Here is a 27963-nt window from a genome sequence, read left to right as displayed (position 1 = left end):
TAAACATAGCGCGCCAAGAGACCCGTAACACTACAAAACTAAACCGCCTTTGCACTTCGTACCGCCAAAACGCCCCCCGTCGGAACCACCGCCACCACGACGGCGACGATCGACGGTCGACGACGGCGACATTTGTAAAAATGGGAAAACCAAAACAACAAGTAATTTCCCGCTTCTTTGCACCAAAACCAAAGAACGAAAAAGACCCTATAACTTCAACTTCAACCTCAACTCCTCCCTGTACTCTACCTCCCAAAATTACTACCACTGTCACCTTTTCACCTGCAAAACGCCTCAGAACTTCTCAACTCACTTCTCCTCCTTCCACAAAACACACCAAAATCCCTAAGCTATCACCCCACGTACACAACCCACCCCCTCCTCTTCCTAACCCCACTCTCCACCAGAGGTTCCTGGATAAACTTCTAGAACCATCTACCGACCTTCTAGAACCTTCCAAATGTTATGATATTCGAAACCCCAAGTACACACCATTAGAGCAACAAGTTGTGGAGCTTAAGGCCAAGTATCCAGACATTTTATTGATGATCGAAGTTGGTTATAAGTACAGATTTTTTGGTCAGGATGCAGAAAATGCTGCTAGGGTTTTAGGAATTTATGCACATATGGATCACAATTTCTTAACAGCTAGTGTACCGACTTTTCGGTTGAATGTCCATGTAAGGAGGCTGGTGAATGCAGGATACAAAGTTGGTGTTGTTAAACAAACGGAGACTGCTGCAATTAAGGCACATGGCTCAAATAAATTGGGCCCTTTTGGCCGTGAGTTATCAGCATTGTACACGAAAGCTACTCTGGAGTCTTCGGAAGATGTAGGGGGTGGAGATGAGGGGTTTGGGTCATGTAATAACTATTTGGTTTGTGTTGTCGAGAAGGGAATCGAGGATTTTGATTTTGGGATTGAGGGTTGTAGGGGGTTTGATGTGAAAATTGGGGTTGTTGGGGTTGAGGTTTCGACGGGGGATGTTGTTTATGGGGAGTTTATTGATAATTTTATGAGGGCCGGGTTGGAGGCGATGATCCTCAACTTGTTGCCAGCTGAATTGCTTGTTGGCAGGCCTATATCTAAGCAGTCAGAGAAGGTGATTGATTATTACTGGAAAACAATTATTACTCATTTGTGTGCAAATCTCTCATAGAACTAAAAGGAACCTTTGGTTTCTCACATTGACTTCGTATTTATGGAAATGCAATATTCAGTTTGTTGAAAAATTAAGAGAATTAAAATTTCTCACTCTCTAAAAGCTTAAACTTTTAATAAAGGGAGCTGTACAGTAAAAGTATATATTAGTAGTTTGTTCTGTTGCAGATTCATTGTTAATTGTATCTGCATTGATTTCTAGATTGAAGACTGAACCAAAGAATCTTTATCAATGGTGTCTTGTTTGAGGCAAGAACAACAGTGAAGCTTAATCAGCAAAACTCGAGCTGACCATGTATAAAATAAGATTCATGTTTGCCAGATCTCTAATGGAGCAAAATTATGCAGGCATGTCATCCTGATTCAGGCTGGGGTAGAACTGCCTCCCGTTTTGATGAAAATAATGGCCCACTCCTCGTCCTTTACCACAACACGTTGTAAACAAATTGCAAATTTTAGGATGTACGACCTTTTCTTTTTCGGGAATATGGTCCATTTGTTTCTATTACTGGACGAACAAATTTGTGTAACTCACAAACAGGGTAGTTGTTTGTACTCCAGCAGACCAGCCCAACTACGAGTTGCCACTCATATGACCAAGCTAGCAAGTTATTGTAGCCTAGAGAAGGTGCATATCCAAGTGAGATGAATGTAATGTTTTAATATTTGAAGAATATACGGAGTGATTACTCACCGAAATAACACAGGAAATTAGTTAAATAATTAGTTTGAAGGTAGAGCACTTCGTACTTTTGTTTGCTTTGTCCAAAATTTCTTGGTGATATCATCTAGAGGTTTTGGACATGAAGTTATTGGTTTATTATTCAGTTTAGAGTTGTGCTTTTGGATGTTCACCTTCATGGGGTAATGCCATCATATTGAAGCTTGTATGGAACTTATCCAAAAAGATAATAATTGAAGTTCGTATATATATTATTTCAATTGAATGTCGGAGCAGTCTTGATGACATCGTTGAAAGTCGCCTAGTGACTCTTATGAATGTATTTCTTCAAAGCTCAGAGGTTCTGCTTTAATTTATTATATTCTTTTCAGCTGCTACTGGCTTATGCTGGACCGGCATCTAATGTTCGGGTGGAGGATGTATCATCAGACCAGTTCAGTGATGGCGGTGCTCTTGCTGAAGTGATGTCTCTATATGAGGGCATGCGGGAAAATTATTTGTTAAATGTCCAAGAAAGGGAAGAGGCTGAGGTGAAAATGCACGAACAGAATCGAATTGCAATCCAGGTGTAATTTCTACACTTGGATTTGGAGACTGAGCAGTCTAAATTTTTAATATACCATGTAGCAGATGGAATCAAACTGTCAAAATTTGATATCTTCATATCTTTTGCAAACATGTTTATACTTTCTTATTTTATGTTTTTTTTTTGGGTTCACTATGGTATTGGGTTTCTTTGTGCATTAATTTATGCCTCCTTCTTTCATCTTATTTTATTTTGATCTGTAGGGAATTATGGTAATGCCTGGTCTGGCTATACAAGCATTGGCCTTAATTATTAGACATCTAAAACAGTTTGGTTTGGAAAGAGTTCTGTGCTTGGGAGCTTCATTTCGTCCCTTCTCTGGCAACATGGAGATGACCCTTTCAGCCAATGCACTGCAGCAACTTGAGGTGAGTGGTTAACCCCCCCCCCCCTCTCTTCCCTCTCCCTGCCGAAAGCGGATAAACCAAAGAAAAAGTGAAGACAACTATTTGGATATATTCCATAAATGAACAATACATTATCTTGTATTTTCCTATGTTCTTTGCCCAAGATTCCTTCTCAAAGCAATAGTAGATAGGATTCAAAATTAAAGGAGGGTGTGATTGCTACAATTAATAGGACTTTGAAGCATGGAGTAAGCAAAATTAGTTGGGTCTAGGGGAACCATCTGTAAATGTGAACCTCAGTAAACTTGAGCTCGATTGACATAACTTTGTTTTCATTATAGGATCTAAATTTGCTTTGATGACAGCATTTAATGTTTCTGTGACAAGTCGACTCCATACCATAAGGCAGATAAGCATTTAAACAAGCAATTGTCAGTCTTCTGATTGATTTAATCAAACTAGTGAAACTTGTAATATAGATATAGTCTTAATGTGGATAATATTCCCAGTTTGAAGGCAACTGCCGACTCTCTGTACCTGAAACATTTGTAGAATTGGTTAAAACATCACAAGTATATGAACTAGCTCACTCATCCTCCCCCCCCCCCCCCCACAGAAAAAGAAGCCAGTTCAAGTGGAAAGCTCTCTCCACCTCCAACCTGTAGGCCGGGGTTCGTGTCACCAAGGTTGCAAAGTGATGAGACTTTTGACTCCCGGGGAAGAGGGTTAGGGTGGAGTAGATGCAAGTTACCAATAAGAAAAAGTGTCAACTAGCAAACTACTGTTGAGTAACTATCATTAAAGTGCTTATATTATACATATATATATTTTTTTGATAACCGTGGTGTCCCGGCTAGCTTGCGCGCGCGTCGACTAATTACACGGGATACCTGCCACCTCCCACCAGCAACAGGTACCAAGTAACTCTATCCACTAAGGCTTGGATAGATGGGAAGAAATCACCTAATGTATTTTGCCTCCGCTGGGATATTATATGTTATTAACAAGGTATGGAAGAATCAAATTGGTATATTATTCCATGTAGTGATACATATATATACATATACATCAGGTGCTAACTAAGGAAAGAAATAAAAGAGATTCCTACAGATCTGCTATCTACAGATCTGCTAACTTCAATATGTTTGGTTCTTTCATGATACACTGGTTTGAGGCAATATGGAGTGCAACTTGATTATCACACCAAAATTTTGATGGAGTAGGATGCTTTAACCCAATTACAGTTAAAAAATGATGTATCCACATTATCTCACATGTTGATTGTGCCATAGCTCTATACTCAGATTCTGCACTGGACCTAGATACAATATTTTGTTTCTTACTTCTCTATGATACCAAGTTTCCACCAACGAATACACTGTAACTAGTAGTAGATCTTCTATCAATCTTGGTCCAGCCCAATCTGCAAGCCCAATCTGCATCTGCAAAACAATCAATGCGAGAATGACCGTGATTGCCGTATAGTATGCCAAGTCCAGAAGCTCCTTTTAAGTAACATAGGATCTGCTCCAAAGCCTCCCAATGTTTAACTGTGGGCGCGACTGGCTAACCATGCTCACTGCAAAAGCAATATCTGGACGAGTCATAGTGAGATAGTTTAATCTCCCAACTAACCTCCTGTATCTATCTGGATCATTAAATGGGTCGCCATCATCTTTCATAAGATGCAAATTAGGAACCATTAGAGTACTGCAAGGTTTGGCAGCCAACTTACCAGTTTTTGCTAGTAAGTCAAGAATATACTTTCTCTGAGATAGAAAAATTTTCTTCTTGCTTCTTGTTATTTCTACTCCCAAGAAGTATTTCAGTTGTCCCAAGTCTTTTGTATGAAACAGTATGCAAGAAAGACTAAAGACTTGAGAGAAGAGATTCCTGCATAATCACTCCCTGCGATAACAATGTCATCCACATATAGAATAAGGAGAATAGATCCAGCTGTTATTGCTTGTAGAAGATAGAATGATCACATTTGCTCTTTTCCAGCCCAAATTCTTTAATTGCTTCACTAAATTTACCAAACCAAGCCCGGGGACTCTGCTTCAAGCAATATAAGGATTTCTTCAAATGACAGACTATGCCATACTCCCCATGAGCAACAAAACCAAGTGGTTGCTCCATATATACCTCTTCATGGAGATCATTATGAAGAAAAGCATTCTTAATATCCAATTGATGCAAAAGGCCAATTCTCAAAAGCAGCTAGAGAAATGAACAAGCGGACAGAAGTAAGTTTGGCAACTAGAGAGAAGGTGTCTTAATAATCCACCCCATAAGTCTGAGCATACTTTAACCACAAGTCTGGCCTTAAGTCTCGCCACATAGCCATCAGGATTAACTTTGACCGTGAAGACCCACTTGCATCCCACTGCCTTCTTTCCACTGGATAAATCCACTAAATCCCAAGTGTGGTTTTTCTCTAAGGCATGTATTTCCTCAAGCATTGCCTCAGACCATCCAGGATGATTCAAAGCCTCTTTCACCGTTTTGGGTATAGAAACAGAATCTAGAGACACAATCAAAGATCTAGATGCAGGAGACAAGTAGTCGTGGGAAACAAAATTAGCAATAGAATATGTGGATTTGCAAGTACGCATACCTTTGCGAAGAGCAATTGGAAGGTCAAGGTTTTCTGGAGGGTCAGGTGGAGGCAAATCTGATGATGAAGGAACTAATGAGGAAGGAACTGGTGTAGAACATGTATCATTCTTCTGTTGCCTCCGTGAGTAAACTTGAACAATTGGTGGTCTTGCTAACATAACTGGAGCAGGTGCTGAAGCCAGAATAGTGGATTGGTGCTCGATAGAACTAGGATATGGAGGAACATCATCTCGTTGTTCTGTAAAAGTACGAGTAACCTGATATACTAGCCACTCATCTTCCTTCCCCTGACTTGTAGAAATGGGAGGAGCATAGAAAAATGGTGTAGTATCTGAAAATACCACATCAGTTGACACCAAATATTTGCCAAGTTTAGTAGAATAACACCGATATCCCTTCTGAAGGCGAGAATAGCCAAGGAAAACACACTTCAATGCTTTGGGATCCAACTTGGTAACAGATGGTCGAACATCTCAAACATAACATGTGCTTCCAAATACCTTAGGTTCCACCGGAAATAATGCCTTGTTTGGAAAAGGAACACTAGGCACATTACCACCAAGCACAGTAAACGGCATGCGATTAATTAGAAAGCAAGCCGTAGAGACCGCATCAGCGCAGAACTGTTTAGGAACCTTTATTTGGAACAAAAGTGCCTGAGCTGTCTTTAGTAGATGCCTATTCCTCCTCTCAGCAACTCCATTTTGAGAGGGTGTATCAACACATGAAGACTGATGTAGTATACCATGTTGTCTCATGTACGACTGAAATAAGTCTGACATGTATTCTTTAGCATTATCACTCCTTAGAATACGCACCAAAGCGTTAAATTGAGTTTTGACTTCAGCACAGAAGGCAGAAAAGTGAGTAAACACTTCAGATCGGCTCTTCATAAAGTAAATCCAAGTCATTTGAGAAAAATCATCTACAAAGGTGACAAAATACTTATGCCCAATTTTGGAAACAACGGGACATGGTCCCCAAACATCAGAATGAACTAACTCAAAAGCTGACTCAACTCGTTTATTAACCCTTGGACTTAACGAGATGCGATGGAGTTTTGCAAATCGACATGACTCACAATCTAATGAAGAAATATTCTGAACCTGAGGACAAAGCTTCTTCAATAAAGGCAAAAAAGGGTGTCCCAATCGACAATGTGCTTCAAAGGGAGACACAACACTAGAGCATGCAATAGGCCGTGACTCCCAGTCATCAAGGATGTAGAGATTACCAGATAAATATTCTTTACCAATAACCTGTTTTGTTGTAAGATCTAGAAACAAACAATGATCCGGAAAGAATGCAACACAACAATTAAGATCTTTGGTGATTTTACTAACAGAAATCAAGTTAAAGGCCAGGTTTGGTAGACTTAATACAGATGACAGGGTAATAGAGGAAGTTGGCTTAACAGTCCCAGATCCAACACTGCTACAAGTTGATCCATCAGCTACATCAACCGGAGAGGGTGCTTTATGCGAGCGAAAGCTAGAAAAAATATTTGGATTACCTGTCATGTGATTTGTGGCACTTGAATCGATCACCCATTTATTGGAAGAGGTGATAAGACATGTTTTATCTGACCCAGCAAAGGCAGTAATTGAAGAGGATTCCTTAACTGATTTATGATATTGAAGGAATATTAGAAACTCATCCGAAACCAAGATTGTTGGATTAGGAGTTGTTGCATTGTTATTCTTTGCCATCATTTTTTCCTTTGAATAACAAACCGATTAGATTAAAAGAGGTCTCCAAAGCTAAAAGATACCAAAACAAATCTCTGGTAGACACGAAGTCAACAATCTATTTAACATAACTCCACTCCAATAATCTACTCAACCGAATCAGAGAACCAAACAAATGTGTCCCCAAATCAAATAAAATCATAGACTAACAAAGTTTCTGATAATGGAAGACCCAACAGATAATATCAAGTCTCAAATTGTAACACAGTGTCTTACAAGGAAGACCCAACAAATACCAATTCACAAAACAAGCAATCAGATGCCAGAATATTGTTTCACGATTACTTCAGTATCCCAAAAACAAAACAAACAGTACAAGAACTCAAACCTGACCGAAATTGGTGTAATACAACCTTGCCTGAGTCTGTTCTTCACGAAAATAAGGTTCTGTTATCAGAGGATAACCAACAATCGATCGAAAATAATCAAGTTGATCTTGGAGAACAAAGCTGGACAAAGAATGGACCACACACGCACCTCACGTGTCTGCCGGAAAGTCTTGGTCCGGCGAAGCCACAACTATGGCTCTGATATCATGTAATTAACAAGGTATGGAAGAATCAAATTGGTATATTATTCCATGTAGTGATACATATATATACATATACATCAGGTCCTAACTAAGGAAAGAAATAAAAGAGATTCCTACCGATCTACTATCTATATATGAGTTATGTACACTACTAAGAAACAATCTATGTTCATTCTATAAAGTGTCTAGGTTCATTCTGTAACATTATACATATAAATTGATTATATGTATGTATAATACTCCTCCGATCCAATTTATGTAAACATGTTTCCTTTTTAGTCCGCTTAAAAAAGAATTACCCCTTTCTAAATTTGGAAACAATGTGACTTTAAACTTTCCATTTACCCTTAATAAGTCTTTCATTTCCGTGCCCACTCAAATAGATTCACATAAATTGGAACGGAGTGAGTATACAATTTGATAAGAGTTTTAAAAGTTTTCTTTTCATTCTCTCTACTTTACTCCACCAGTAGTCTTTTAGCTCTCAGGAGACATACAAATAGGGCTGTGCACGGATCGGATCGGATCGGATTTAGCATATTTCAGATTCGAATTTCGGAGTATAGAAAATGCAATCCGAATCCGATCCGAATTATATCGGATCGGATCGGATTTTAAAGTTTGGATCGGATCGGATATCAGATCGTATTATTATGCCTCAAAGTTAAACTAATATGTATATTTTCTTTGTAAAAGAGGCAATACATTAAGAAAAATTCATGTTTATGCAATTATGAGAGTACTATGGTGCCAATATAGCTAAATCTAGCAATTGTAAAGGTAATAACTTGGAGGTTGATGTAAATTAAAGTGTAGTATTTATACATGTCCTAATAATTTCGGATTTCGGATTGGATTGGATTAAAATATACCAATCCGAAATCCGATCCGAAATCCGAAATTTTAATAAACATAATCCGAAATCCGATCCAATCCGAAATCCGAAATTCAAAATTGAATGGATCGGTTCGGATTTCGGATATCCGATCCGAATGAACAGCCCTACATACAAAGGCATATTCTTTCCAGATTTGTTATTTTACCGATGATGTAGGTTTTGAAGAATAATTTTGACGGATCTGAGTCTGGCTCCTTGCTGCATTGTATGAATCAGACACTTACCATATTTGGTTCAAGGCTTCTCAGGCATTGGGTATGGAGATCTTTTGGCCCCTAGTTTGTTGGGTTATAGTAATATGAATGGATACAGAGTACATCGATAATTTTGTATTTTGCAGGTGACTCATCCTTTATGTGATAGAAACATGATAGGTGCTCGTCTTGACGCAGTTTCAGAGATTGCAGAATCTATGAAAACTTATCGAACTTCTCATACTTCTGTCTTAGAGATGGAAGGTGCTGATGTTACCATTTCGCAATCAGAGATACATCATATAATTTCTTCAGTTCTGTCCACTCTGGGAAGGTCACCAGATATCCAACGGGGGATTACAAGAATTTTTCACAAAAAAGCTACCGCATCTGAGGTGAAGGGATTTATCTTTTTTTTACTTGGTCAAGATTTTCTTAGCTTTATACTATATGCTACAGTCTCTGATCTGATGGGGAAGATCATCAAAATGCAACTTTTCAAAGGTTCCCTCACTTATTCAACAAGCTCTGGTAACTACAGACAGGAACCTGTGGTGGGGAAATATTAAACTTTCGGTTGGATGTTCCGATCAGCTTGCAATGCTTAGACATGAGATCATGAAACTATAGCTTTATTGCTCATCCATAAACAAGCATATACTGTTCCTTGAATTGGTTTTGCAGCCTCAATCATTTTCTAGATGAAAGTTAATAGGAACTTCTGTATCAGTTTATTGCAGTCATTCAAGCTATCTTGACTGCTGCAAAACAACTTCAGCAGCTTTGGATAGAAGAGTATAAAAGTACGAATCTACAAAGAGAGACCTTGCGCTCAGTACTGTTGAGAAAGTTGATATCAATTGCCTCATCGTCTACTGTTATTAATGCTGCTGCAAAGCTTTTGTCTGCTTTAAACAAGGAAGCCGCTGACAGACGGGATCTTCACAATTTATTCTTCATTTCTGACGGAAAGTTCCCTGAGGTTTGTTTGTATTCTCTTTCTGTGCCATGTTTCTTACCTGACCTTGATTCATTGACCAATTTCAGTTTGTTCACAGGTTGCTGAAGGTACAAGGAGAGTTGAGTTGGCAAATGAGAAGTTAGACTCATTAATTGTTGTGTATCGCAAGCAGCTTCATATCCGCAATTTGGAGTACACGAGTGTAGCTGGAATTACACATTTGATAGAGGTACATTACTAGAAGAAATTAGAACAAGGTTTTATCATGTTCCCATCTTTTTTATTTGCTTATTGTTATCATGTTCCCATCTTTCTTCTTGAAATCCTCCTTTCATGTTTAGTGGTTTTAACTATTTTCAAAATATTTACTCAAACTCTTGGTCAAAATATTTGCTGTTTGTGGAATCTTTCCAGTGTGCTTGAAATAGTGAGGACTTGTTCTTGCTTTTCCTGATTTTTAATCGCTTCTGTTGATGACTTACATGAAGTCCTTTCTTCAAATAGTTTTAACTGTTAGTAGAGTCTTTCTGAAACTCCTTTGGGCAGTCACAATGATTTGTTTCTATTAAGTCCTTTTACGTCCTCTTGCTGTTGACAATTTGGAAATATTTTGCTTCGCATTGCTGTTTTTGTTCACTCTTGGTTCACTAAACCTCAGGATTCAAAGTGTTGCAGTTTCAGATATATATTTTGTTGTGTTGTTCTCTTCTACTGTGCTGTCATGATCCATCTTATTTTATTCTAATTACCGAAATATATAGTCATTTGGTTTTCTCTTTTTCCTTTTATTTGGTTTTCTTTTCGAGTTGGTTCTTTCTATTGTTTATTTTCTATCTTTATTTTGGGTGGGGAGAGGGGAGGGGATGTGGTTATGGATTGTCCAAGAAAATAAGAAGCATGGTCCTCCTGGTCGCCATGCTTGTCTTCAGCAGCGCCAAGTGTTAATCATGTCTTGTTGTCCGAGTCCTCTTCTGCCCAACACCTTTTCCACCATGTGTCGGACATGTTTAACAAAGATGTATATCTCATGCCTTTTCCCCTATGTAAATTCTCCTGGATGCAAGTGTCTAGACGAACTTTTGAAGAAAAACACATATCAGATCAAGATTTGCATTATAGTGCAAAACCGTATTCCAATGTCTGTGTCATTTCTGCTTTGTGGTTTCTGAGCAAGGATTTTAGCTTGTTGGTGCTGCATAGGCTCCAAGTTTGAGGCCTTTAGGTTGTAATTATCTTTTGTGCATACCTTGAACCTGTGGTCCATAGTGAGATATTAAAACCAAGGAAGTATGCCCTTTTATATCGTATTGTTTTGTTTTGACTGGATGTTGCTTCAAGTGCAGCTGCCTCTAGACACAAAGGTGCCGCCAGACTGGGTGAAAGTGAACAGTACTAAGAAAGCAATACGCTATCATCCACCAGAAGTATTGGTGGCTTTAGATGAGTTAGCATTGGCAAATGAGCAGCTCACTATCGTTTGCCAAGCTGCTTGGAATAATTTTTTAACGAGGTTTGGTGGATACTTTGCTGAGTTCCAAGCTGCTGTGCAGGCGCTGGCTTCATTGGATTGTCTAAATTCTCTTGCCATTCTTTCGAGGAATAAGGTTAAATATTATGTTTTCCCCCTTTTTGCTTCTACTTGTTTTATTGGATGTGAATGGTGCTTTATTATTTGTTCCAGAATTATGTCCGTCCACTTTTTGTGAAAGATGATGAGGCTGTTCAGATACATATTTGCTCTGGTCGTCACCCGGTATGTGCTAAAAACAGTACTTATTAAAGCTTCACCTTTTTTAAGACTGCTTTAGATATTGCAGCTTAACTTCTGTTTGTGATTTGAAAAATAACTTACTTTAGTTTTAGCTGACAAGAGAGTGTAGCTCAAGTGGAAAGTCCCTCCACCTACAACCTTGAGACTGGGCGTTCGAGTCACTGGTTTAGATCAAGGAAGAGAGACCGGTTTCTTTATTTGATTTGCGAGTAGGATAACTAATACAGGCTAGCTCTATGTCGCAATGACATATCCTGTGCTTGAGAAGGTCTTGTGTCTGCTTTGATAGTGCACTGAAAGTTATGATTCTTTGATCTCGAAAGTGACAAAGATCAGGATTGGCTGCTGTGCAAGTCAGTTGGGGTGTGGGGTAAATGTAGGCCGCCAAAAAAAAGAGATGAGACTCTGTTTATGTCTTCATCTGTATTACATACCCAAGGATAGTGTATTATGCTGGATTTTCGTCTTACTGACTAATATCAGTACAAAAGAAGGCATCCCATCATATTTTCCAGCAAAAATGGTGAATCTGAATGGAAAACAGAATTGAAGTCATTGGGCCACATTGGCTGATTTACCATGAAAAACAGGTATCTGTAATTAGTATATCACCTGGAAATTCAGGTGTTGAAATGGCTACTGCAGTAACCTTTGTCAACATTAAGACATTCGGCAATTACATTTTTGTGCCTCTTGGCAACTCATCCATCACATTCCCATAAAGAACCACCCCGAGCTTGTTTTTGGCATCCAAAAAGAGAGAAATGTTAAAAAGATTTAACACTATAAACTGTTGAAAGAATATACTATGATTTCTAAAATAGCACTTTCTCATAGTTTGTCAAGTAGATTAAGCCTTTTGGAAGTCAAGAGAGTGGGATACCACAAGTATACATTTCATGTAAATCAATCTCTTCTATGGTTCTTAGTGATGAATCTTCTTAATAGGCCTATATGGTATGAAACTACCATTAAGCTAGATGCTCTGATGGCTTGCAAATAATATAGAAAATTAAATTTTCTATTTGTTGCCTGGTAGTGCTCCGTAATGACATTAGATAACCTCTTTGATGCTTGCTGCCTTGCCAATTGAAAGAAGGATTAGGATGCTCTTTTTACCCTTTTCATTTTCATTGGTTGTTTAAGACATTCTTATGTGTGTTTATGATTCCTGATTACATATTTTGAACCTTTGAATTTTAACTGAGGGCTTTGAACAGGTTTTGGAGAGAGTATTACAAGAGAACTTTGTCCCAAATGATACAGATTTGCATGCAGAAAGAGAGTATTGTCAGATTGTTACTGGACCAAATATGGGAGGAAAAAGCTGCTATATTCGCCAAGTTGCTCTTATCGCTTTGATGGCTCAGGTGAAGCCATATTGATGCTTGCTTCTATGTGATTATCTTTAGAGTTATTTGCTTCACTATCTTTGTGTGACTTTAGACGTGAAAACATTCTTTTACAGAAGAATGTGTACGAGTCAGAATAAGGTACAACTGTTAGAAAAGTTTACTGGGAGAGACATATTTCTTGGTAGTGGTCCTTTGTAGGTGATCCCTGTGGCAGTATGACTGAAGGAACATTTCCTAATAGTTCACTCTTTAAAATAAAGACCATTTTAAAGGTTTCGTGGTAACACTGCTTATCATAATCTTTTTAATGTAAAGCTGGCCTCTTCTTGTTCATGTTCTCATGGAATTGATGAAGATTAATTACTTGTATCTTTTTTTTTTTTGATGAAGTAATAAGATTCATTAATGGCATCAAGAAGATGCAAGATGATAAGTACAAAAGATGAGTGTTAGCTCCAGAATAGGCCAACTATAGTTCCAGGGAGCTAACAAAATCCAAAAAAAGCTCAGGGGAATTTACAGGGGAGAGTTTGCACCGACTAAAGAGTAATAAAAAACATTTAGCCTTGAGTGCATGGTTTGAAGTTGATAAACCATCAAAACATCTACGATTCCTTTCTGCCCATACTACCCAAAAAATGCATGCTGGTATCATGTTCCAGATCTTCTTGATGGGTTTGCCAACTTTCCTTGAGCTCCAAACTTCAACCGCCTCTTTGGTACTTTGTGGCATGACCCAACTTAGCCCAAAAATAGAGTAGAACATACACCAAATGTCGTAGACAACTGAACAGTGCAAAAGAAGGTGATTGGTGGTTTCTGCAGCTTGCCTACACATATAGCATCTGTTTGGAATTTGAAAGCTTCTTTTGATGAGATTGTCCTGAGTTAAACATGCTTCCCGAGTTGCTATCCAAGTGAAGCATATGACTTTCGTTGGAAGTTTAGTTCTCCAGATCAATTTCCATGGCCAATTATTGATCAAATCATTTTGAACATGGAGGTGAGTATAACCTGCCTTCACTGAATAAATTCCTTCCTTTGAGTTCCCCCATTTTAATCTATCCGCTGACTGTGTATCCAACATGCACTCCTCCAATCTTGCAAGTAGAGTCAGTAGTTCTTCAAGTTCCCAGTCGTTGACATTCCTTCTGAATAAAGGGTTCCAGCTGCTATTTTCTCTGTATTTTGAGATGGAGTCTTTGTCCCTGGTTAGTCTGAAAAGATTGGGATATTCATTCATTAACACAGAGTTACCAAGCCATTTATCCTTCCAAAATTTGATATTGTTGCCGTTACCCACTCTGAAAGAGGTATTTTCAGAGAATTCATTCCAGAGGTTGCTAATGTTTTTCCAAGGACCAACACCATGAGAGGCTCTAGATACTTTAGTGTACCAGTGATTAAGAGTACCATGCTTGGCCCTAACTATCTTTTTCCACAGATCTTGATTGTCTTGGCTATACCTCCATAACCATTTCATTAACAAGCTTTTGTTGTGAGCAGCAAGGTCTCTAATTCCTAATCCTCCTTGAGATTTAGGTTTTGTCACTTTGGCCCATTTGACAAGGTGAAACTTTGGTGTAGTGCTGTTGCCCTCCCAAAGGAAATCTCTTCTCAACTTATCAAGCTGTTTTAGCACTTTACAGGGAATAGGAAAGAGAGACATGTAGTAGGTGGGGATGCTATCTAGGACACTATTTATAAGGGTCAGCCTACCCCCCATGGAAAGATACTGCCTCTGCCATGGAAAGATTAATTACTTGTATCTCTAACAAGTCTAAGGATCTGTTTGGCCATAGATTTTGCCAAATTTTCCCAATTTTTTTTGGCAAATACATGTTTGTTCATAAATTTTATCCATATTTTGGCAAATTTCCAAATCCTAAAACCAGCTCCCCAAAATTTTACTATTACATTTTTTAAAAAATTTAAAAATTGCCCCAAACTGTTGTAACAACAACAACCACCACCCAAAATAATCCCACAAGTGGGGTCTGGGGAGGGTGGGATGTACGCAGCCTTACCCCTACCCTGGAAGGACAGAGAGACTGTTTCCGATAGACCCTCGGCTAAAGAAGGTGAAGGAAGCCCTGATAGCAAGTAATAGCAAGATAAATAATTAGAAAACTAAATCGAAGATAGCAACAGAGAATATGAATGGGGTACCGATAACAAGTGATAGCAAGATAGTATATTTAGAAAAAATAAATCCAAGGCAGCACACGAGAATATGAACGAAGTACTGCTAGCAAACTACGGAATTACCGATGGCAAGTAATAACAGAACAAGACATGCGAATATAGCAAACTAAGGAAAAAAAGGATACCATACTAGCACTAATACTATCGAACTAGAGAAGACAAAGGGAAACGCACGACTACCTACTAACCTTCTACCCTAATCTTCAACCTCCACACCCTTCTATTTAGGGTCATGTCCTCGGTCAGCTCAAGCTGCGCCATGTCTCGCCTGATCACCTCTTCCCAAGACTTCTTTGGCCTACCTCTACCCCTCCTCTCACCTCCCAAGGCCAACCTCTCACATCTCCTGACTGGGGCATCTGTGCTTCTCCTCTTAACATGCTCGAACCATCTCAACCTTGCCTCATGCATCTTTGCCTTCACAGGGGCCACTCCCACTTTGTCCCGAATAACTTCATTCCTAATTCTATCCAACCTAGTATGTGCACACATCCATCTCAACATCCTCATTTCTACTACTTTCATCTGCTGGATGCCCCAAACTTCTGTATTTTATAAAAGAACCTACCATTTATTATTTTGTAACAATGATGCTTCGTCTTCTCGGTCATCTGATAGTGTCTTGCGTAGTTCATTATAAAAATGATAATTTTGTACCGAATTTATTTACGTTCAGGACTATGGTTTGTGATAATGATAATGAATATTACTGATGAAGTTACTGTTGGGTATATGTGATAGTTTTTAGAACTTGTGGGTATAAGTCATGTTTCATGTTTTTTCGAAAAAAAAAGTGGAACATGTTCTGAAAACTTATGTCCCAACACATTTTCATCTTCGAACCAAATTTCACCCAAATCAGATTTTTCAAAACAAATTTGGGAATCTATGGCCAAACGCTAGCTAAATGTCTAATTGGAAAATAAGTCCAAACGAAAGCAGTCTTAGTGATGGCTTGCTGGTGCATATCTTGTTTACTGAAGATCAACAACACTATGGTTTGATAAAGGTGTTTTTTCTGGATTCCTCTAGGTTGGATCCTTTGTTCCAGCGTTCTCTGCAAAACTGCAAGTGCTAGATGGCATATATACTCGCATGGGTGCATCCGACAGTATACAGCAAGGAAGAAGTACATTCTTAGAAGAACTCAGCGAGGCTTCTGATATACTGAAAAAATGCTCAGCCAGCTCATTGGTTATACTTGATGAGCTTGGGAGAGGCACCAGTACACATGACGGCGTAGCAATTGCTTATGCAACACTTCAGTATCTCCTAGAACACAAGAAATGCATGATTCTATTTGTCACCCATTACCCTGAAATTGTCAGTATCAAGAATGAATATCCAGGCTCCGTGGGACCATACCATGTGTCATATCTGACATCCCAAAGAGAAGTGAATGGGGATTTCAAGTCAAATGAGAAGATGGATCACATCAATAGTGAAGACATCACCTACCTTTACAAACTTGCACCAGGGGTCTGCGAGAGAAGTTTTGGTTTTAAAGTTGCTCAGCTTGCACAAGTAAGTTAGCCTGAATTCATGGTTCCTCTTTGGACTGGTCCAGTAGAAGACATTCTCAATGAAGCCTGATAGTAAATCTAATATGCTAGAGAACTTGGAATCCACTCTAAAAATCTAAATTTGAAAGGAGAGCCACTAGCTAAAGTTTTTGGGTCGCTGATGCTCCAGTCTTTTTCAGTTTTTCTCCATTGCCAGGGTCAATATGGTTTGCTTTGTAGTCCGGTCATTTCCATTGGTCTATTCAAACATTCATCATTTATCTCATAGTTCTGGTTGGTTTCAGCTGCCGGTTATGTGTATTCAACGAGCCATCGTAATAGCTGGAAGACTAGAAGCAGCAGTCTCTAACTACACAACGCAAAATCGAACTAGAAGGAGCTCTTCCATAAGTTATAGCAAAGATGGTTGTAAGGTATCTGAACCAGTGGAGTATGTCTTAGAACCTGATTGCTTGTCTGCTGGAAGAGTTGAACACTTAGATGATATGGGCGAGCTTTACAGGGAGTTCTTTCTGAACCTAAACTTCGCACTTCTTGAAGAACATGATGATGACAGGAGGCTCCAGTTTCTAATGCAGGCTAGAAGCCTTGCTGCTCAGTTAATAAGTAGTTAAAGACTAATTATTTTATCCTATCGTTCTTTCCGCTGCAATCAAGTATTCCTTCCTTCCCATTTACACAAGGGATTTTTCCTTTTTGGTCAATCTCAAAAGATCGACATTCTTTCTGTTTCGGGGTAGCTCTGTCGTTTTACCTTTCCATTTTTCCTGTAATGACATGTTCTTATTTCTTATAGAATGCCATGGCATGTTCTTTTTCTTTCTTTCTTAAAATCCATCATCATTCAAATACCATCATATAAAATGAAATGAAGGAGAAGTTTTTTCCGAAGTGATGCATGATTATCTTGACTATTTCTCGCTCCCGGTCCCACTTGTTTGTTATTTCAGACTTTAGGCTCTTAAAATACCTTGAAACGCCTCCAATCAGGCGTAGCTTGAGTGACAAAGCTCAGACCTCAAGGACTTCATGGTACTGGGTTTGACTCTTCCTGGAGGGGGGTTCTTTATGAAATTTAAAACTTACTCTTCCTCTTATCTACTAATCTCTTCAACTGGAGTTTGGTTCTGATTGCTTTTATTTCCAACTCCTGTTGCATTTCTTCATAACAGTGGGTAATTGTGTCTCCTGGAAAAGAGAAAAAAGGGTGCTCAGGCCCAACCATCCTTATTTGTAGCCGTGGCTGCGCTTCATCGCGTCTTCTGTAAGCCCTGCATCCATGCCAGTACTTTGCTAATGTCCCATTGTTGTTCCAACATGAAAAAGACCCTCGTCTTTTGCAGGTAAATGCTGCTTGCCTGCTTGTACAGTAATATTAAGGGGACAACTATTTTGGTCAAAATAGAGAAGACAAATTCCTTGCTTTGTATCATTCAGGTGCTGAATCATCTTTAGCTTCTGTTTATCTTGTTGAGCTCATATCATCGCTATCGATGTCCCTCTTATTATTCCTCAACCATATTGTGGATGAGAATTTGCAAAGGTAACTATTTAACTATTGAAGTGATTATCTTCAAAAAGGAAAACTGAAAGTGAGCATTGAAATCATCCTGAAACTCTTGTCTACATATATGACTTGTTAATTATTGAAATCTGGATCCTAAACAAAAGTAAATATACCTTTGAAAACTTTACCTTTGAAAACTTTACTTGATAACAATATATTAACATCAAATTGCAATTTCAATATACTCTTAAATATGAGAGTAAAGGCCACGGACAATGAATTTATTGACATGGTGAATGATTATATTTTTTATCCTCTTCACTGCTAAGCTTGACAACAACATAAACTTCATCATGCGCTTCGATGTTGGAGATCTTACACAACCATTTTAAACGTGGCCTTTCTTTTAATAATAGTATCATCTCCAATGCATTATATAACATTCATCAACAACACACCAGTGTAAAACCATATTAGTATTAGAAGTGTTTTCGACTCCAAAAATAATTAAAAATAATAATATATCTCAATCAAACCTTCCTTCAATTCATTGGTAGAGCTTCCTATGAGCTGCAGCCTGCATTGCTTCATGACCCTAAAGTAACAATCAAATAAGATCAGTACTATTCAGGACACTCGTTTGAAGCTTGTACCTGAAAGGAACTTTTGATTAAAAATATAACGCTACTATGTTCTAATATATTAAGGCAACATGTCAATAGCTATTAGCAACAAAATACTCGATACAGTCACATCCTTGCAATAAAGTTTGTTTCCAACTTTGTCAAAGTTGATAAAGAATGCCTTAAACAATCAATGAAAAAGAAAAGGGTAAAAAGAGCATCCTAACCCTTCTATTTAATTGGCAAAGATAGCAAACATCAAAGAGGTTATCTAATGTCATTACGGAGCACTGCCAAACAACAAAAAACTAATATTCTTATATTATTGGCAAGCCATTTGAGCATCTAGCTTAATGGTAGTTTTATCATATATGCCTATAAGAAGATGCTTCACTAAGGACCATAGAAGAGATTGATTTACATGAAACGTAGACTAGTGGTATACCGTGGATTTCAAAAGGCTTAAGTTACCTGACAAACTATGTGAAAGTGTTATCTTAGAGATCAGTTTAGATTGTCGGTCTTTCCAACACATTCTCTCTCTTTTTTATGTCGAAAAACAAGCCTAGGGTGGTTCTTTATGGGAACGTGATGGATGAGTTTCCCAGTGGCATAAAAATATAATTGTCAAATGTCTTAATGTGGTAATGGTTAGTGCACTAGCCATTTCAATACCTGAAAATCCAGGTAGTATACAAATTACAATGGTAATCATTAAAGTTGATAAAGTTGAAAACAGAATAAAGAACAGAAAAGGGTCATATATATCCCTTTACTATCGAAAATAAATTATATGCATTAAAAATTCCAATTTCTTTCGAGCTCTCAGGCACACTCCCCGAGGAGCCTGAGTAGAAGAATTTTTAGCTTTCCATGAACACCATTAGACAACCCCCGAGATTCCGACCACTCCACTGAATCTTTTCCGACGAAGCAGCCTCCACGTGCCGCCACGCGCGGCCCTTTCCGGCGACCTTCCCACACGCGCCGGGCGCGTGAGCCAAATTCCGGCAGCTTTTCAAATTTTTTTTTGGGACAACTTCCTTTACTGCAAATTCCGACCAGATTGGTACAATTTTTTCAGATTTCCGACGACTTTTATTTTTCCGGGAGCGGGAAACCTCTGTTTTGGCCCAATTTTCAGTTTCTTTTACCTCAACAGCTCAACTGTGATGACCATCAAATACTCCTTATAATTTCCATAACCTGAACAGCTGGGTTGTACAATATGGGAGACAACTGGATTTATTTCTAACGCAGGATTCAAATCTTTTGACATCACCAGATGGAATTCCAACAAAGAGGTATGGTTCGAATGGGTGGAGAGAAGCCGCAGCATGATGAGACGTTCATCCATGGGCAGAAAGGTAATGGAATGGATTTGTTTTGTACTTAAAGAAGCGTCGAAAGATCAAATGAATTTAGTGAAGCGATGGAAGTGCAAGGAACATATGATAGAACATTTCTGTACCAGGAAATTCAACGTTCACGGAAGATACACGAGCATTCTGTCACTGAAGGGAGAAGGGAGGTCTGTTATTATAATTCCAGAGTTAGCCTTGAATGCAGGTTGGAATGACATAGCAGCTAAGATAGAAAGATTCATACATCAGACCCCCAAAATGAATCCCACAGTCCCACCTAGAATCACGGTGGACAACTACCCTTACGTCAAAGCAATCAAGGAGAGTAAATGGCAATCCAATACCCTTCGAGAGGCAAAGGTCAGCATAAACAATGGAGATATCTCTGTTGTGGAACCGACAGGTAGCAAGGATTCTGGTTTACTAAAAAAATGCATTGTCGGGTTTTTTGGGAAAGAAATCAATGAGAGACCCACTTTAGCAGACATAAGGCGATGGGCTAGTGCGTCATGAAACAAAGCATATGGAGTAAACATGTATGAAATGACAGGCAACATGTTTCTTTTTGAATTTCCAAACAGATTCATGGCGGAGCAGATTATGCAAGGAGAATGGAGTTGGAAAAAGTTCAAGCTTCATTTGGAATGGTGGAGTCATACTGCTGGATGCATTCCAAACTCACAAATCGAGGAAACATGCTGGATTAGAGCCATGAGGATTCCTTTACATCTATGGTCACAAAAGATCTTCAAAGAAATAGGAGATCTCTGTGGGGGATGGATAGCTACTGAAGAAGAAACTGATGTCAAAAATCATCTTAAGTGGGCAAGAATTAAAATTGTTGGTGATGGCAGAAAGACTCCCAATGAGGTTGGGATTGTAAGAGATCGTATCAAATTTTTCATCCCAATCTGGGCTGAAAGACAGACAAGATATGAGCTGAATATGCAAGAAAACGAACAATGTTTTGAAATAGAGAGATATTTGAACAATCAAGTGGGGTGCACCATATTGCAAAACACTGATAAAAGGAAAGGCAAGTGTGCAACTTACACAAGGTTCGAGTTCGAATCAGAGCAGTAAAGCGACAAACAACGAGTGAAATCCTATGACTCCGACTTGGCTGCACAAGTCATTTTTAATGATCTCTCGTGTGAGTTTTCTGATGATATTAAGCTGAATTAGGCTGAAGCCTTGTATTGAGGAAATGGGAGGACCTTCTTACCTGGGGGAAAAAGAGTCCACTCCAGGGGATCCAATCCCCAATGAAAACCTTGAAAGTATGACAAAGGCAACATTCAACAGCTGTAGTCAGCCAGAAGGTGGAGCAAAGATAGCAAGACTGGAACTGAAGGCAGGGGAGCAGAGCATAAACACAAATATGGGGAAGATCAAGTTGGAAGAGTTTTGGAACAACTAAAGCACTTTAGCTCTATCCAAGATTGGGAAATCGAGGAGGTGAATCCTATAGCAGTTCAACAACACAATCCTTTAATGGATAAAGACATGGACGCAACACTATGAGTCCATCAAAATATGATCAAATTGGGGAAAATGTTTGGAGTAGATTTTCAAGGCCATGAAGAAGAAGCATTAGAGTTGTTAATGCAAATTGACAGTTGCAGACAGGTTAGAAGAGTGGAGACAGAGTTGGAGGTGAAGAAACAAAGATTCAAAGGATCACTGAAATTAAAAGGTTTAACTTCGTTTGATGTCAAATTCAAGAGTGACGGGAAAAGGAGTAGGGGAAGAGATCTATCAATCATTTTAATATGAAGATCAAAGTAATTTCCTAGAATGTAAGGGGTTTAAACGACTAGAAGAAAAGGGAGATCATAAAAAGTCAAGTGCAGAACTGGAGGGCAGACATTATATGCATGCAAGAGACAAAAGTGGAGGGGGATATTAAGGAAATAGTCAGTCAAATATGGGGTGGTAGATGGGTGAGGTATGCAAGTTTAGAAGCTAGCGGCACGAGAGGGGGGATTTTGTTATTATGGGATTGCAGAGTATGGAAAGGGGAGGTGTTACAGACTGGTGCATACACTTTGACTTGCAAGTTCGAGGCTCTTTTACAGAATTTTCAATGTCACATAACAGGAGTGTATGCCCCAAATTGTAGAATAGAAAGGAAAATAGTATGGAGAGAAATTGGTGCAGTGAGGGGATTGATGGAAGGCCCTTGGGCGGTTTGTGGCGATTTTAACGTTACAAGGTACCCTTCTGAAAAACGGGAATGTTTAAGGGGGTCCAAAGCGATGGTGGAATTCTCAGATTTTATTGAAGATATGGAGTTGATAGATCTACGACTTGAAGGAGGCTACTATACTTGGTTCAGAGGGGACAATCATACAGCCGCTTCAAGAATTGATAGATTTCTCATTTCAGAAGAATGGGATGAAAGCTTTAGAAACATCAAGCAAACTATCCAACAAAGGTTGATTTCAGACCATTCACCCGTGGCTCTATACTGTGGTGCGTGGGAATAAGCTAAATCATACTTTAAGTTTGAAAATTGGTGGCTGAATATGGAAGGTTTTGATGACATAATTAGAGACTGGTGGACATCTTTTGAATTCTCAGGAAGACCTGATTACATTTTAGCTTGCAAGTTAAAAGCTCTCAAGGGCAAGCTAAAAGAATGGAGCAAAGTTTATGAAGGTAATTTGGGACTGCAAAAAACAAAATTGCCAAGTCAACTAGCAGGTTTTGAGACAACACAACAACTAAGAGCGCTGACAGAGGAGAAATCAGTGAGGAAAGCAGCTACTCTAATGGAGATTGAGGAACAACTCAAGAATGAAGAAAGTGTATGGAGACAAAAATCAAGAGCTCTGTGGCTCAAAGAAGGGGACAAGAATACAAAATTTTTCCATCGCACTGCAAATGCACACAAGAGAAACAACAACATTGATCAACTAATGATTCGACATGAAGTAGTCGAGGATCCAGACAGAATAGAGATTGAGATAACTGAATTCTACAAGGAGTTATACAAAGAGCCTGAAGAGTGGAGATCAACGGTCAATTTCGAAAATAGCACAAGAATTTCTGAATCAGAAAGGGAGCTTTTACAGAGTAACTTTGAGGAACAAGAAGTTTTGACCTGTCTGAAGATGTGTGCAAGTGACAAGGCCCCAGGTCCGGATGGATACACAATAGGTTTTTTCAGAAAGTGCTGGGACATTTTGAAGAAAGACATCATGGCGGCCTTCAACAACTTCCATTCTCAGGAGATGTTTGAGAAAAGCTTCAATGCAACATATATAGCTTTGATTCCAAAGAAGACAGGTGCGAAAGAATTGAGAGATTTCAGACCGATCAGTCTGATAGGGAGCTTCTACAAATTGCTCTCAAAAGTCTTAACCGAAAGACTTAAGAGGGTGGTAGGGAAAATTGTCGATGCTCAACAAATGGCTTTCATCAAAGGAAGACAAATAATAGATGCAGTGTTGATTGCCAACGAAGCTGTGGATTCAAGAATAAAAAAGAAGGAACTTGGAATCTTATGCAAATTAGATATTGAGAAGGCCTATGATCATGTAAATTGGAGCTTCCTACTCAGAATGTTAGAACTAATGAGTTTTGGGCAGAAATGGAATAGATGGATGAAAGTTTGCATATCTACCGTAAAATTCTCCATTCTTATAAATGGATCTCCTAAAGGTTTTTTCCATTCACACAGAGGTCTAAGACAAGGTGATCCTTTATCTCCCTTTCTATTCATTATAGCCATGGAAGGATTGAACAACATGATCAAAACGGCTAAAGTCAGTGGATGGGTTAAAGGTTTTGAGGTAAACAGGAGTGGGGCAAACAATCTAGAGATCACACATCTCCAATATGCTGATGATACTCTAGTCTTCTGTGATGTCGAAAAGGAACAACTTAGATTGCTAAGAATCATTTTGGTCTTATTTGAGAGAGTCTCAGGATTACACATCAACTGGAGAAAGAGCAATATTTTTCCCATTAATGAAGTTAACAACACGGAGCAACTGACACAGATATTGGGAGGAGAAGTTGGGTCCCTACCAACTGTCTACCTTGGGATGCCTCTTGGTGCAAGATCCAAATTAAAAGAAATCTGGAATCCAGTCATAGAAAAGTGTGAGAAGAAGCTGTCAAGATGGAAATCACAATACCTATCATTGGGGGGCAGACTAGTTCTAATCAACTCAGTATTAGACTCACTTCCTACTTATATGATGTCTTTGTTCCCAATTCCAGCAGGCATTTTACAGAGATTGGACAAACTTCGAAGATCATTCCTTTGGCAAGGTAATAAGGAGAAAAAGGTCTTTCATTTAGTTAAATGGAAGACAATCACGATGGATAAAAAAAAAGGTGGTTTAGGAATAAGGAATTTGAAGAATCATAGCAAGGCTCTTAGAATGAAATGGTTATGGAAGTACTCTCAAGAACCCCAATCTTTATGGGGCAAAGTGATCAAAGCAAAGTATGGTGAGGAAAATAACTGGGTGTCAAAAAAAGTCAGAACATCATATGGAGTAAGTGTGTGGAAATCCATCAGAGAACTTTGGTCTATAATGAAGAATCACTCCTCCATAAGAGTGAACAACGGAAGGAACACATCATTCTGGAATAATAATTGGTTAGGAAACGGAAGCTTAAAGGAAAGATACCCCGACATGTTTGGTTTAGCACAAAACCAGCATAAGACAGTAGCTAATATGAGGAGTCATCAAGGATGGGAAATCGCTCTAAGAAGACAGTTGAATGACTGGGAGATAACAAGATTAGCTGACCTTTACAAAGAGCTGGAAGCATTTAGAGGATTACAGGAAGGTTTTGATTCACTTTGGTGGATGAGACACAACAGAGAGGTATACCGGGTGAAGGATGCATATAAGATTTTGAATCATAATAATCAACAGGTGGACCCATGGCCTTGGAAACATATTTGGAAGACAAAGATTCCATACAAGGTAGCTTGCTTCACTTGGCTACTAGTAAAGGAGGCGGTATTAACCCAGGATAATCTCATAAAAAGGGGAATTTCTCTGTGCTCAAGATGTTTTCTGTGCGGGGAAAATGCTGAAACTGTCACATATTTGTTTCTACATTGCAAGATTATAGACCAACTATGGAAAATCTTTATTAGTCTTAAGGGTATTTCATGGTCAATGCCATACAGGCTTAAAGATGTCCTTTATAGCTGGGAAGAAGCTGGAGCTGAAGCAACTAGTAGAGATAGATGGAGGACTGTCCCGGCTTTTATCTAGTGGACAGTTTGGAGGGAAAGGAACGCTAGATATTTTTGAAGATAGAAGCAATCCAGTGCAGAAGATCAAACTCAATTGTATTCTTCTTTTTTGTTTTTGGTGCAAACAGATTTACATAGAAGATACATTGACAATCATAGACATACTAGGATCTTGCTAGGTCTCGAATTAGAACATCTACTAATCCTCTCCATGTAAATTTGGTTTTCAGTGCAACCTATGTACTGATGTTTTTAATATATACAATAGTTACCAATTCGAAAATAAGTTATATATATCCTTCGTTTCACTTTCTTAGTATTCATACCCCTACCGTTATACTTGTGGGTTAAAGATACCCCTCACTCGTTAAATCCCTCCTCAAAACTTAAAAATGACATGTGGCACGCCCTGGTTGCACTAAAATAACCCGCCCCATTTTTTAATAAACCCCACTTGATCCAACTTATTTACCCACCCGGCCAACATTGTCCGAATCCCCCGTTCTTAAATCATTCTCACCCCCTTATTATCTTTGTTTTATTTTAGTGATGATTCAGAATAACAATAGCAACATCTAATACAAAGTGCGCTGTTTACTCCTTAATGAACTCTTCTTCTGCTGCTGCTGATGATAAAGAAGATTCTCTTGATTTTCCTCTTTTTTGTTTTCACTACCCATTAGTACTCTTATTAAAGCTTCGGTATTGTCCTTTTGATGACAAGAAAGCCCACAATGTTTTTTTTTGGGTTTGTGATGCTCTAATGTGGAATGCTTTTCAATACCTTCAAAAGCAGAAAGACTTCAGAAATTTGAATCTAAATATATTTTTCGTTGTTGGATTTAATTTTTTTTTTAGTTCAAGAAAAATCCAAAAATAAATTTTATAAATTTCTACTTATGAAATTATGAGTTTGTAAGCGATGTTCTCGTGTAGTTTAATTCTCATATTTCTCATCCATCATTCTTTGGGATAAGTTTAAATTCTTTTTTTTCTTCTTTTTTTGTGAATAAGTTGAAGTATTAGTATTTTGAAATACAACAAATTACTTCCAATTTCTTTTTCTCCAAAAACAAGTGCATCATTTGCTGCAATAAGGGAATTCGGATGGAGGTGGGTAAAGAAGCTGGGTTGGGTGTGATTTATAAAATAGAATAAAAATGTTGCAGGTTATTTTAGTGCAACCAGAGGCGTGCCACATGTAGTTTTTAAGTTTTGTAGAGGGATTTAAGTCATTTAACGGGTGGGGGGTATTTTGAACCCACAAGTGTAATGGTAGGAGTATGAATATTAAGAAAGTGAAACGGAGGGTATATATAACTTATTTTCGATATTAAAAGGGTATATATGACCCTTTACCGAATAAAGAAAGTCCCAAGGGCAGAATGACTGTCTAACTCCCCCAAATACTAGGGTACTGCAAACAAATTATATTGCAAGAAATGTGACCGTTTTGAGTATTCCGTTTCTCACAGATATTCACCATAATCTCTGTTGCCTTAATATATTTAAACATTGTAGCTTTATAGTCTAGTCAAACGTGCCTTTCAGATACAAGCTTCAAGTGTGTCCATTAGAGATGGAAACTATTTTTGATAGAATGATCATGTTTAAAGTGGGTGGTTGTTAAGTGCTCCTGTCCAACATTGAGGCATGTGATGAAGTATATGCTGTTAAGCTTACCGACAATGAGAATCTTATAAAGCAATATAATCATTCTCCGCGACAAGATACATTCACTGGGTGGTGGTTACTGACATATCTTATAACATATTGAAATTGCAGGGTGATGCTAATAAAAATTATTATCAAGTAGAATTTTCAGTGATGTTAATTATTTTTGTTTAATAGGATCCAATTTAATAAGTCATATATGGAGAAGGGATTCAGGATGATTTCGACGCTCACTTTCAATCTCTTTTGAAGATAATCACTTCAATTAATTAAATAATTGCCATTCTAAATTCTCAGTAACAATATGGTTGTGCTCATTTTTTGAGTGTGGATGATCAGCAACTTATATGAGGTGCAGGAAAGCTCCATCTTAAGCCAAATGAGAATTAATATCTACAGTAATTCATAGGATGGCAGGTGCTGGCTTAGTCGTATTCCCTGATGATTCCAGAGTATAAACTTAAAAAGTAGAACACCCATGCTCTGGTAGTGGATGAATGCTTCATATGTAAGAAAAATCTTTTCTTTTTTCTTTTCAGATGACGTTAGTGTTCAAGTCGGCCTGGAGAGCTGCATCTTGACTAGTTCAGTTGCCAATTCGCTGCAGCCTACAATCACTGGTATAATGAGAACCTGCTCATGGAAGTTGGAGTAGATGGGCTTACACCAAGTGTTGTGGCTGGATTTAAGAATTCTATTCTTATTCTTCTTGTGTCCAAGTATTCCCTATTGCCCATCAATTTTCAATAATCTGTCTTTAGCCCATAGTAGTCTGCTGCCCTTTCCAGAGATTGGACCTGCATAAACCAGTGGTTCAGTATCATTATGTGTCGAAAGTCATCCTTTTGCGATTCATTTATCAATTTAAGTTAAAAGTTGTATACATCTGAATGAACAGATAACTGTTGGCCTGGATGCATGTGAAGTAACTTCACCTGATCTTCTTCCATGGTGATTCTAACTATGATATGATTTTGTTAGTACA

The 27963-nt window shown here is 38.4% G+C and overlaps 1 protein-coding gene across 3 annotated transcripts; it reads left to right on the top strand.

Moving 5' to 3' along the window:
- Positions 1–27942, top strand: LOC104246604 (DNA mismatch repair protein MSH3). Of its 3 annotated transcripts, XM_070171018.1 has the most exons (15): positions 1–1103; positions 2216–2410; positions 2634–2798; positions 8731–8829; positions 8915–9163; positions 9499–9750; positions 9827–9958; positions 11073–11333; positions 11411–11482; positions 12721–12870; positions 16093–16584; positions 16868–16996; positions 17756–17847; positions 17927–18020; positions 27518–27942. In XM_070171018.1, exons 1-14 carry the CDS (start codon positions 141–143, stop codon positions 17928–17930), a joined length of 3255 nt encoding a protein of 1084 aa, XP_070027119.1. In that variant the 5' UTR covers positions 1–140; the 3' UTR covers positions 17931–18020; positions 27518–27942. The 3 variants fall into 3 exon arrangements, with proteins under 3 accessions (XP_070027119.1, XP_070027120.1, XP_009800750.1); XM_070171019.1 differs by lacking the exon at positions 16868–16996; XM_009802448.2 differs by lacking the exons at positions 17756–17847; positions 17927–18020; positions 27518–27942 and having other exon boundaries at positions 2–1103; positions 16868–17402.
- Positions 27943–27963: the final 21 nt, after the last annotated feature.

This window comes from Nicotiana sylvestris, chromosome 3 (assembly GCF_000393655.2).
Source record: "Nicotiana sylvestris chromosome 3, ASM39365v2, whole genome shotgun sequence".
In the NCBI taxonomy this organism is placed as follows: Eukaryota; Viridiplantae; Streptophyta; class Magnoliopsida; order Solanales; family Solanaceae; genus Nicotiana; species Nicotiana sylvestris.
This window is presented reverse-complemented; position numbering and strand designations above follow the sequence as displayed.

Bases quoted from the DNA above. Each gene is read 5' to 3' on its own strand.
- LOC104246604 (XM_009802448.2), top strand. From the start codon at position 141: ATGGGAAAACCAAAACAACAAGTAATTTCCCGCTTCTTTGCACCAAAA. The intron at 1,104-2,215 runs GTGATTGATTAT...TATTCTTTTCAG, and splicing joins TATCTAAGCAGTCAGAGAAG to CTGCTACTGGCTTATGCTGG. The intron at 9,959-11,072 runs GTACATTACTAG...CTTCAAGTGCAG, and splicing joins GAATTACACATTTGATAGAG to CTGCCTCTAGACACAAAGGT.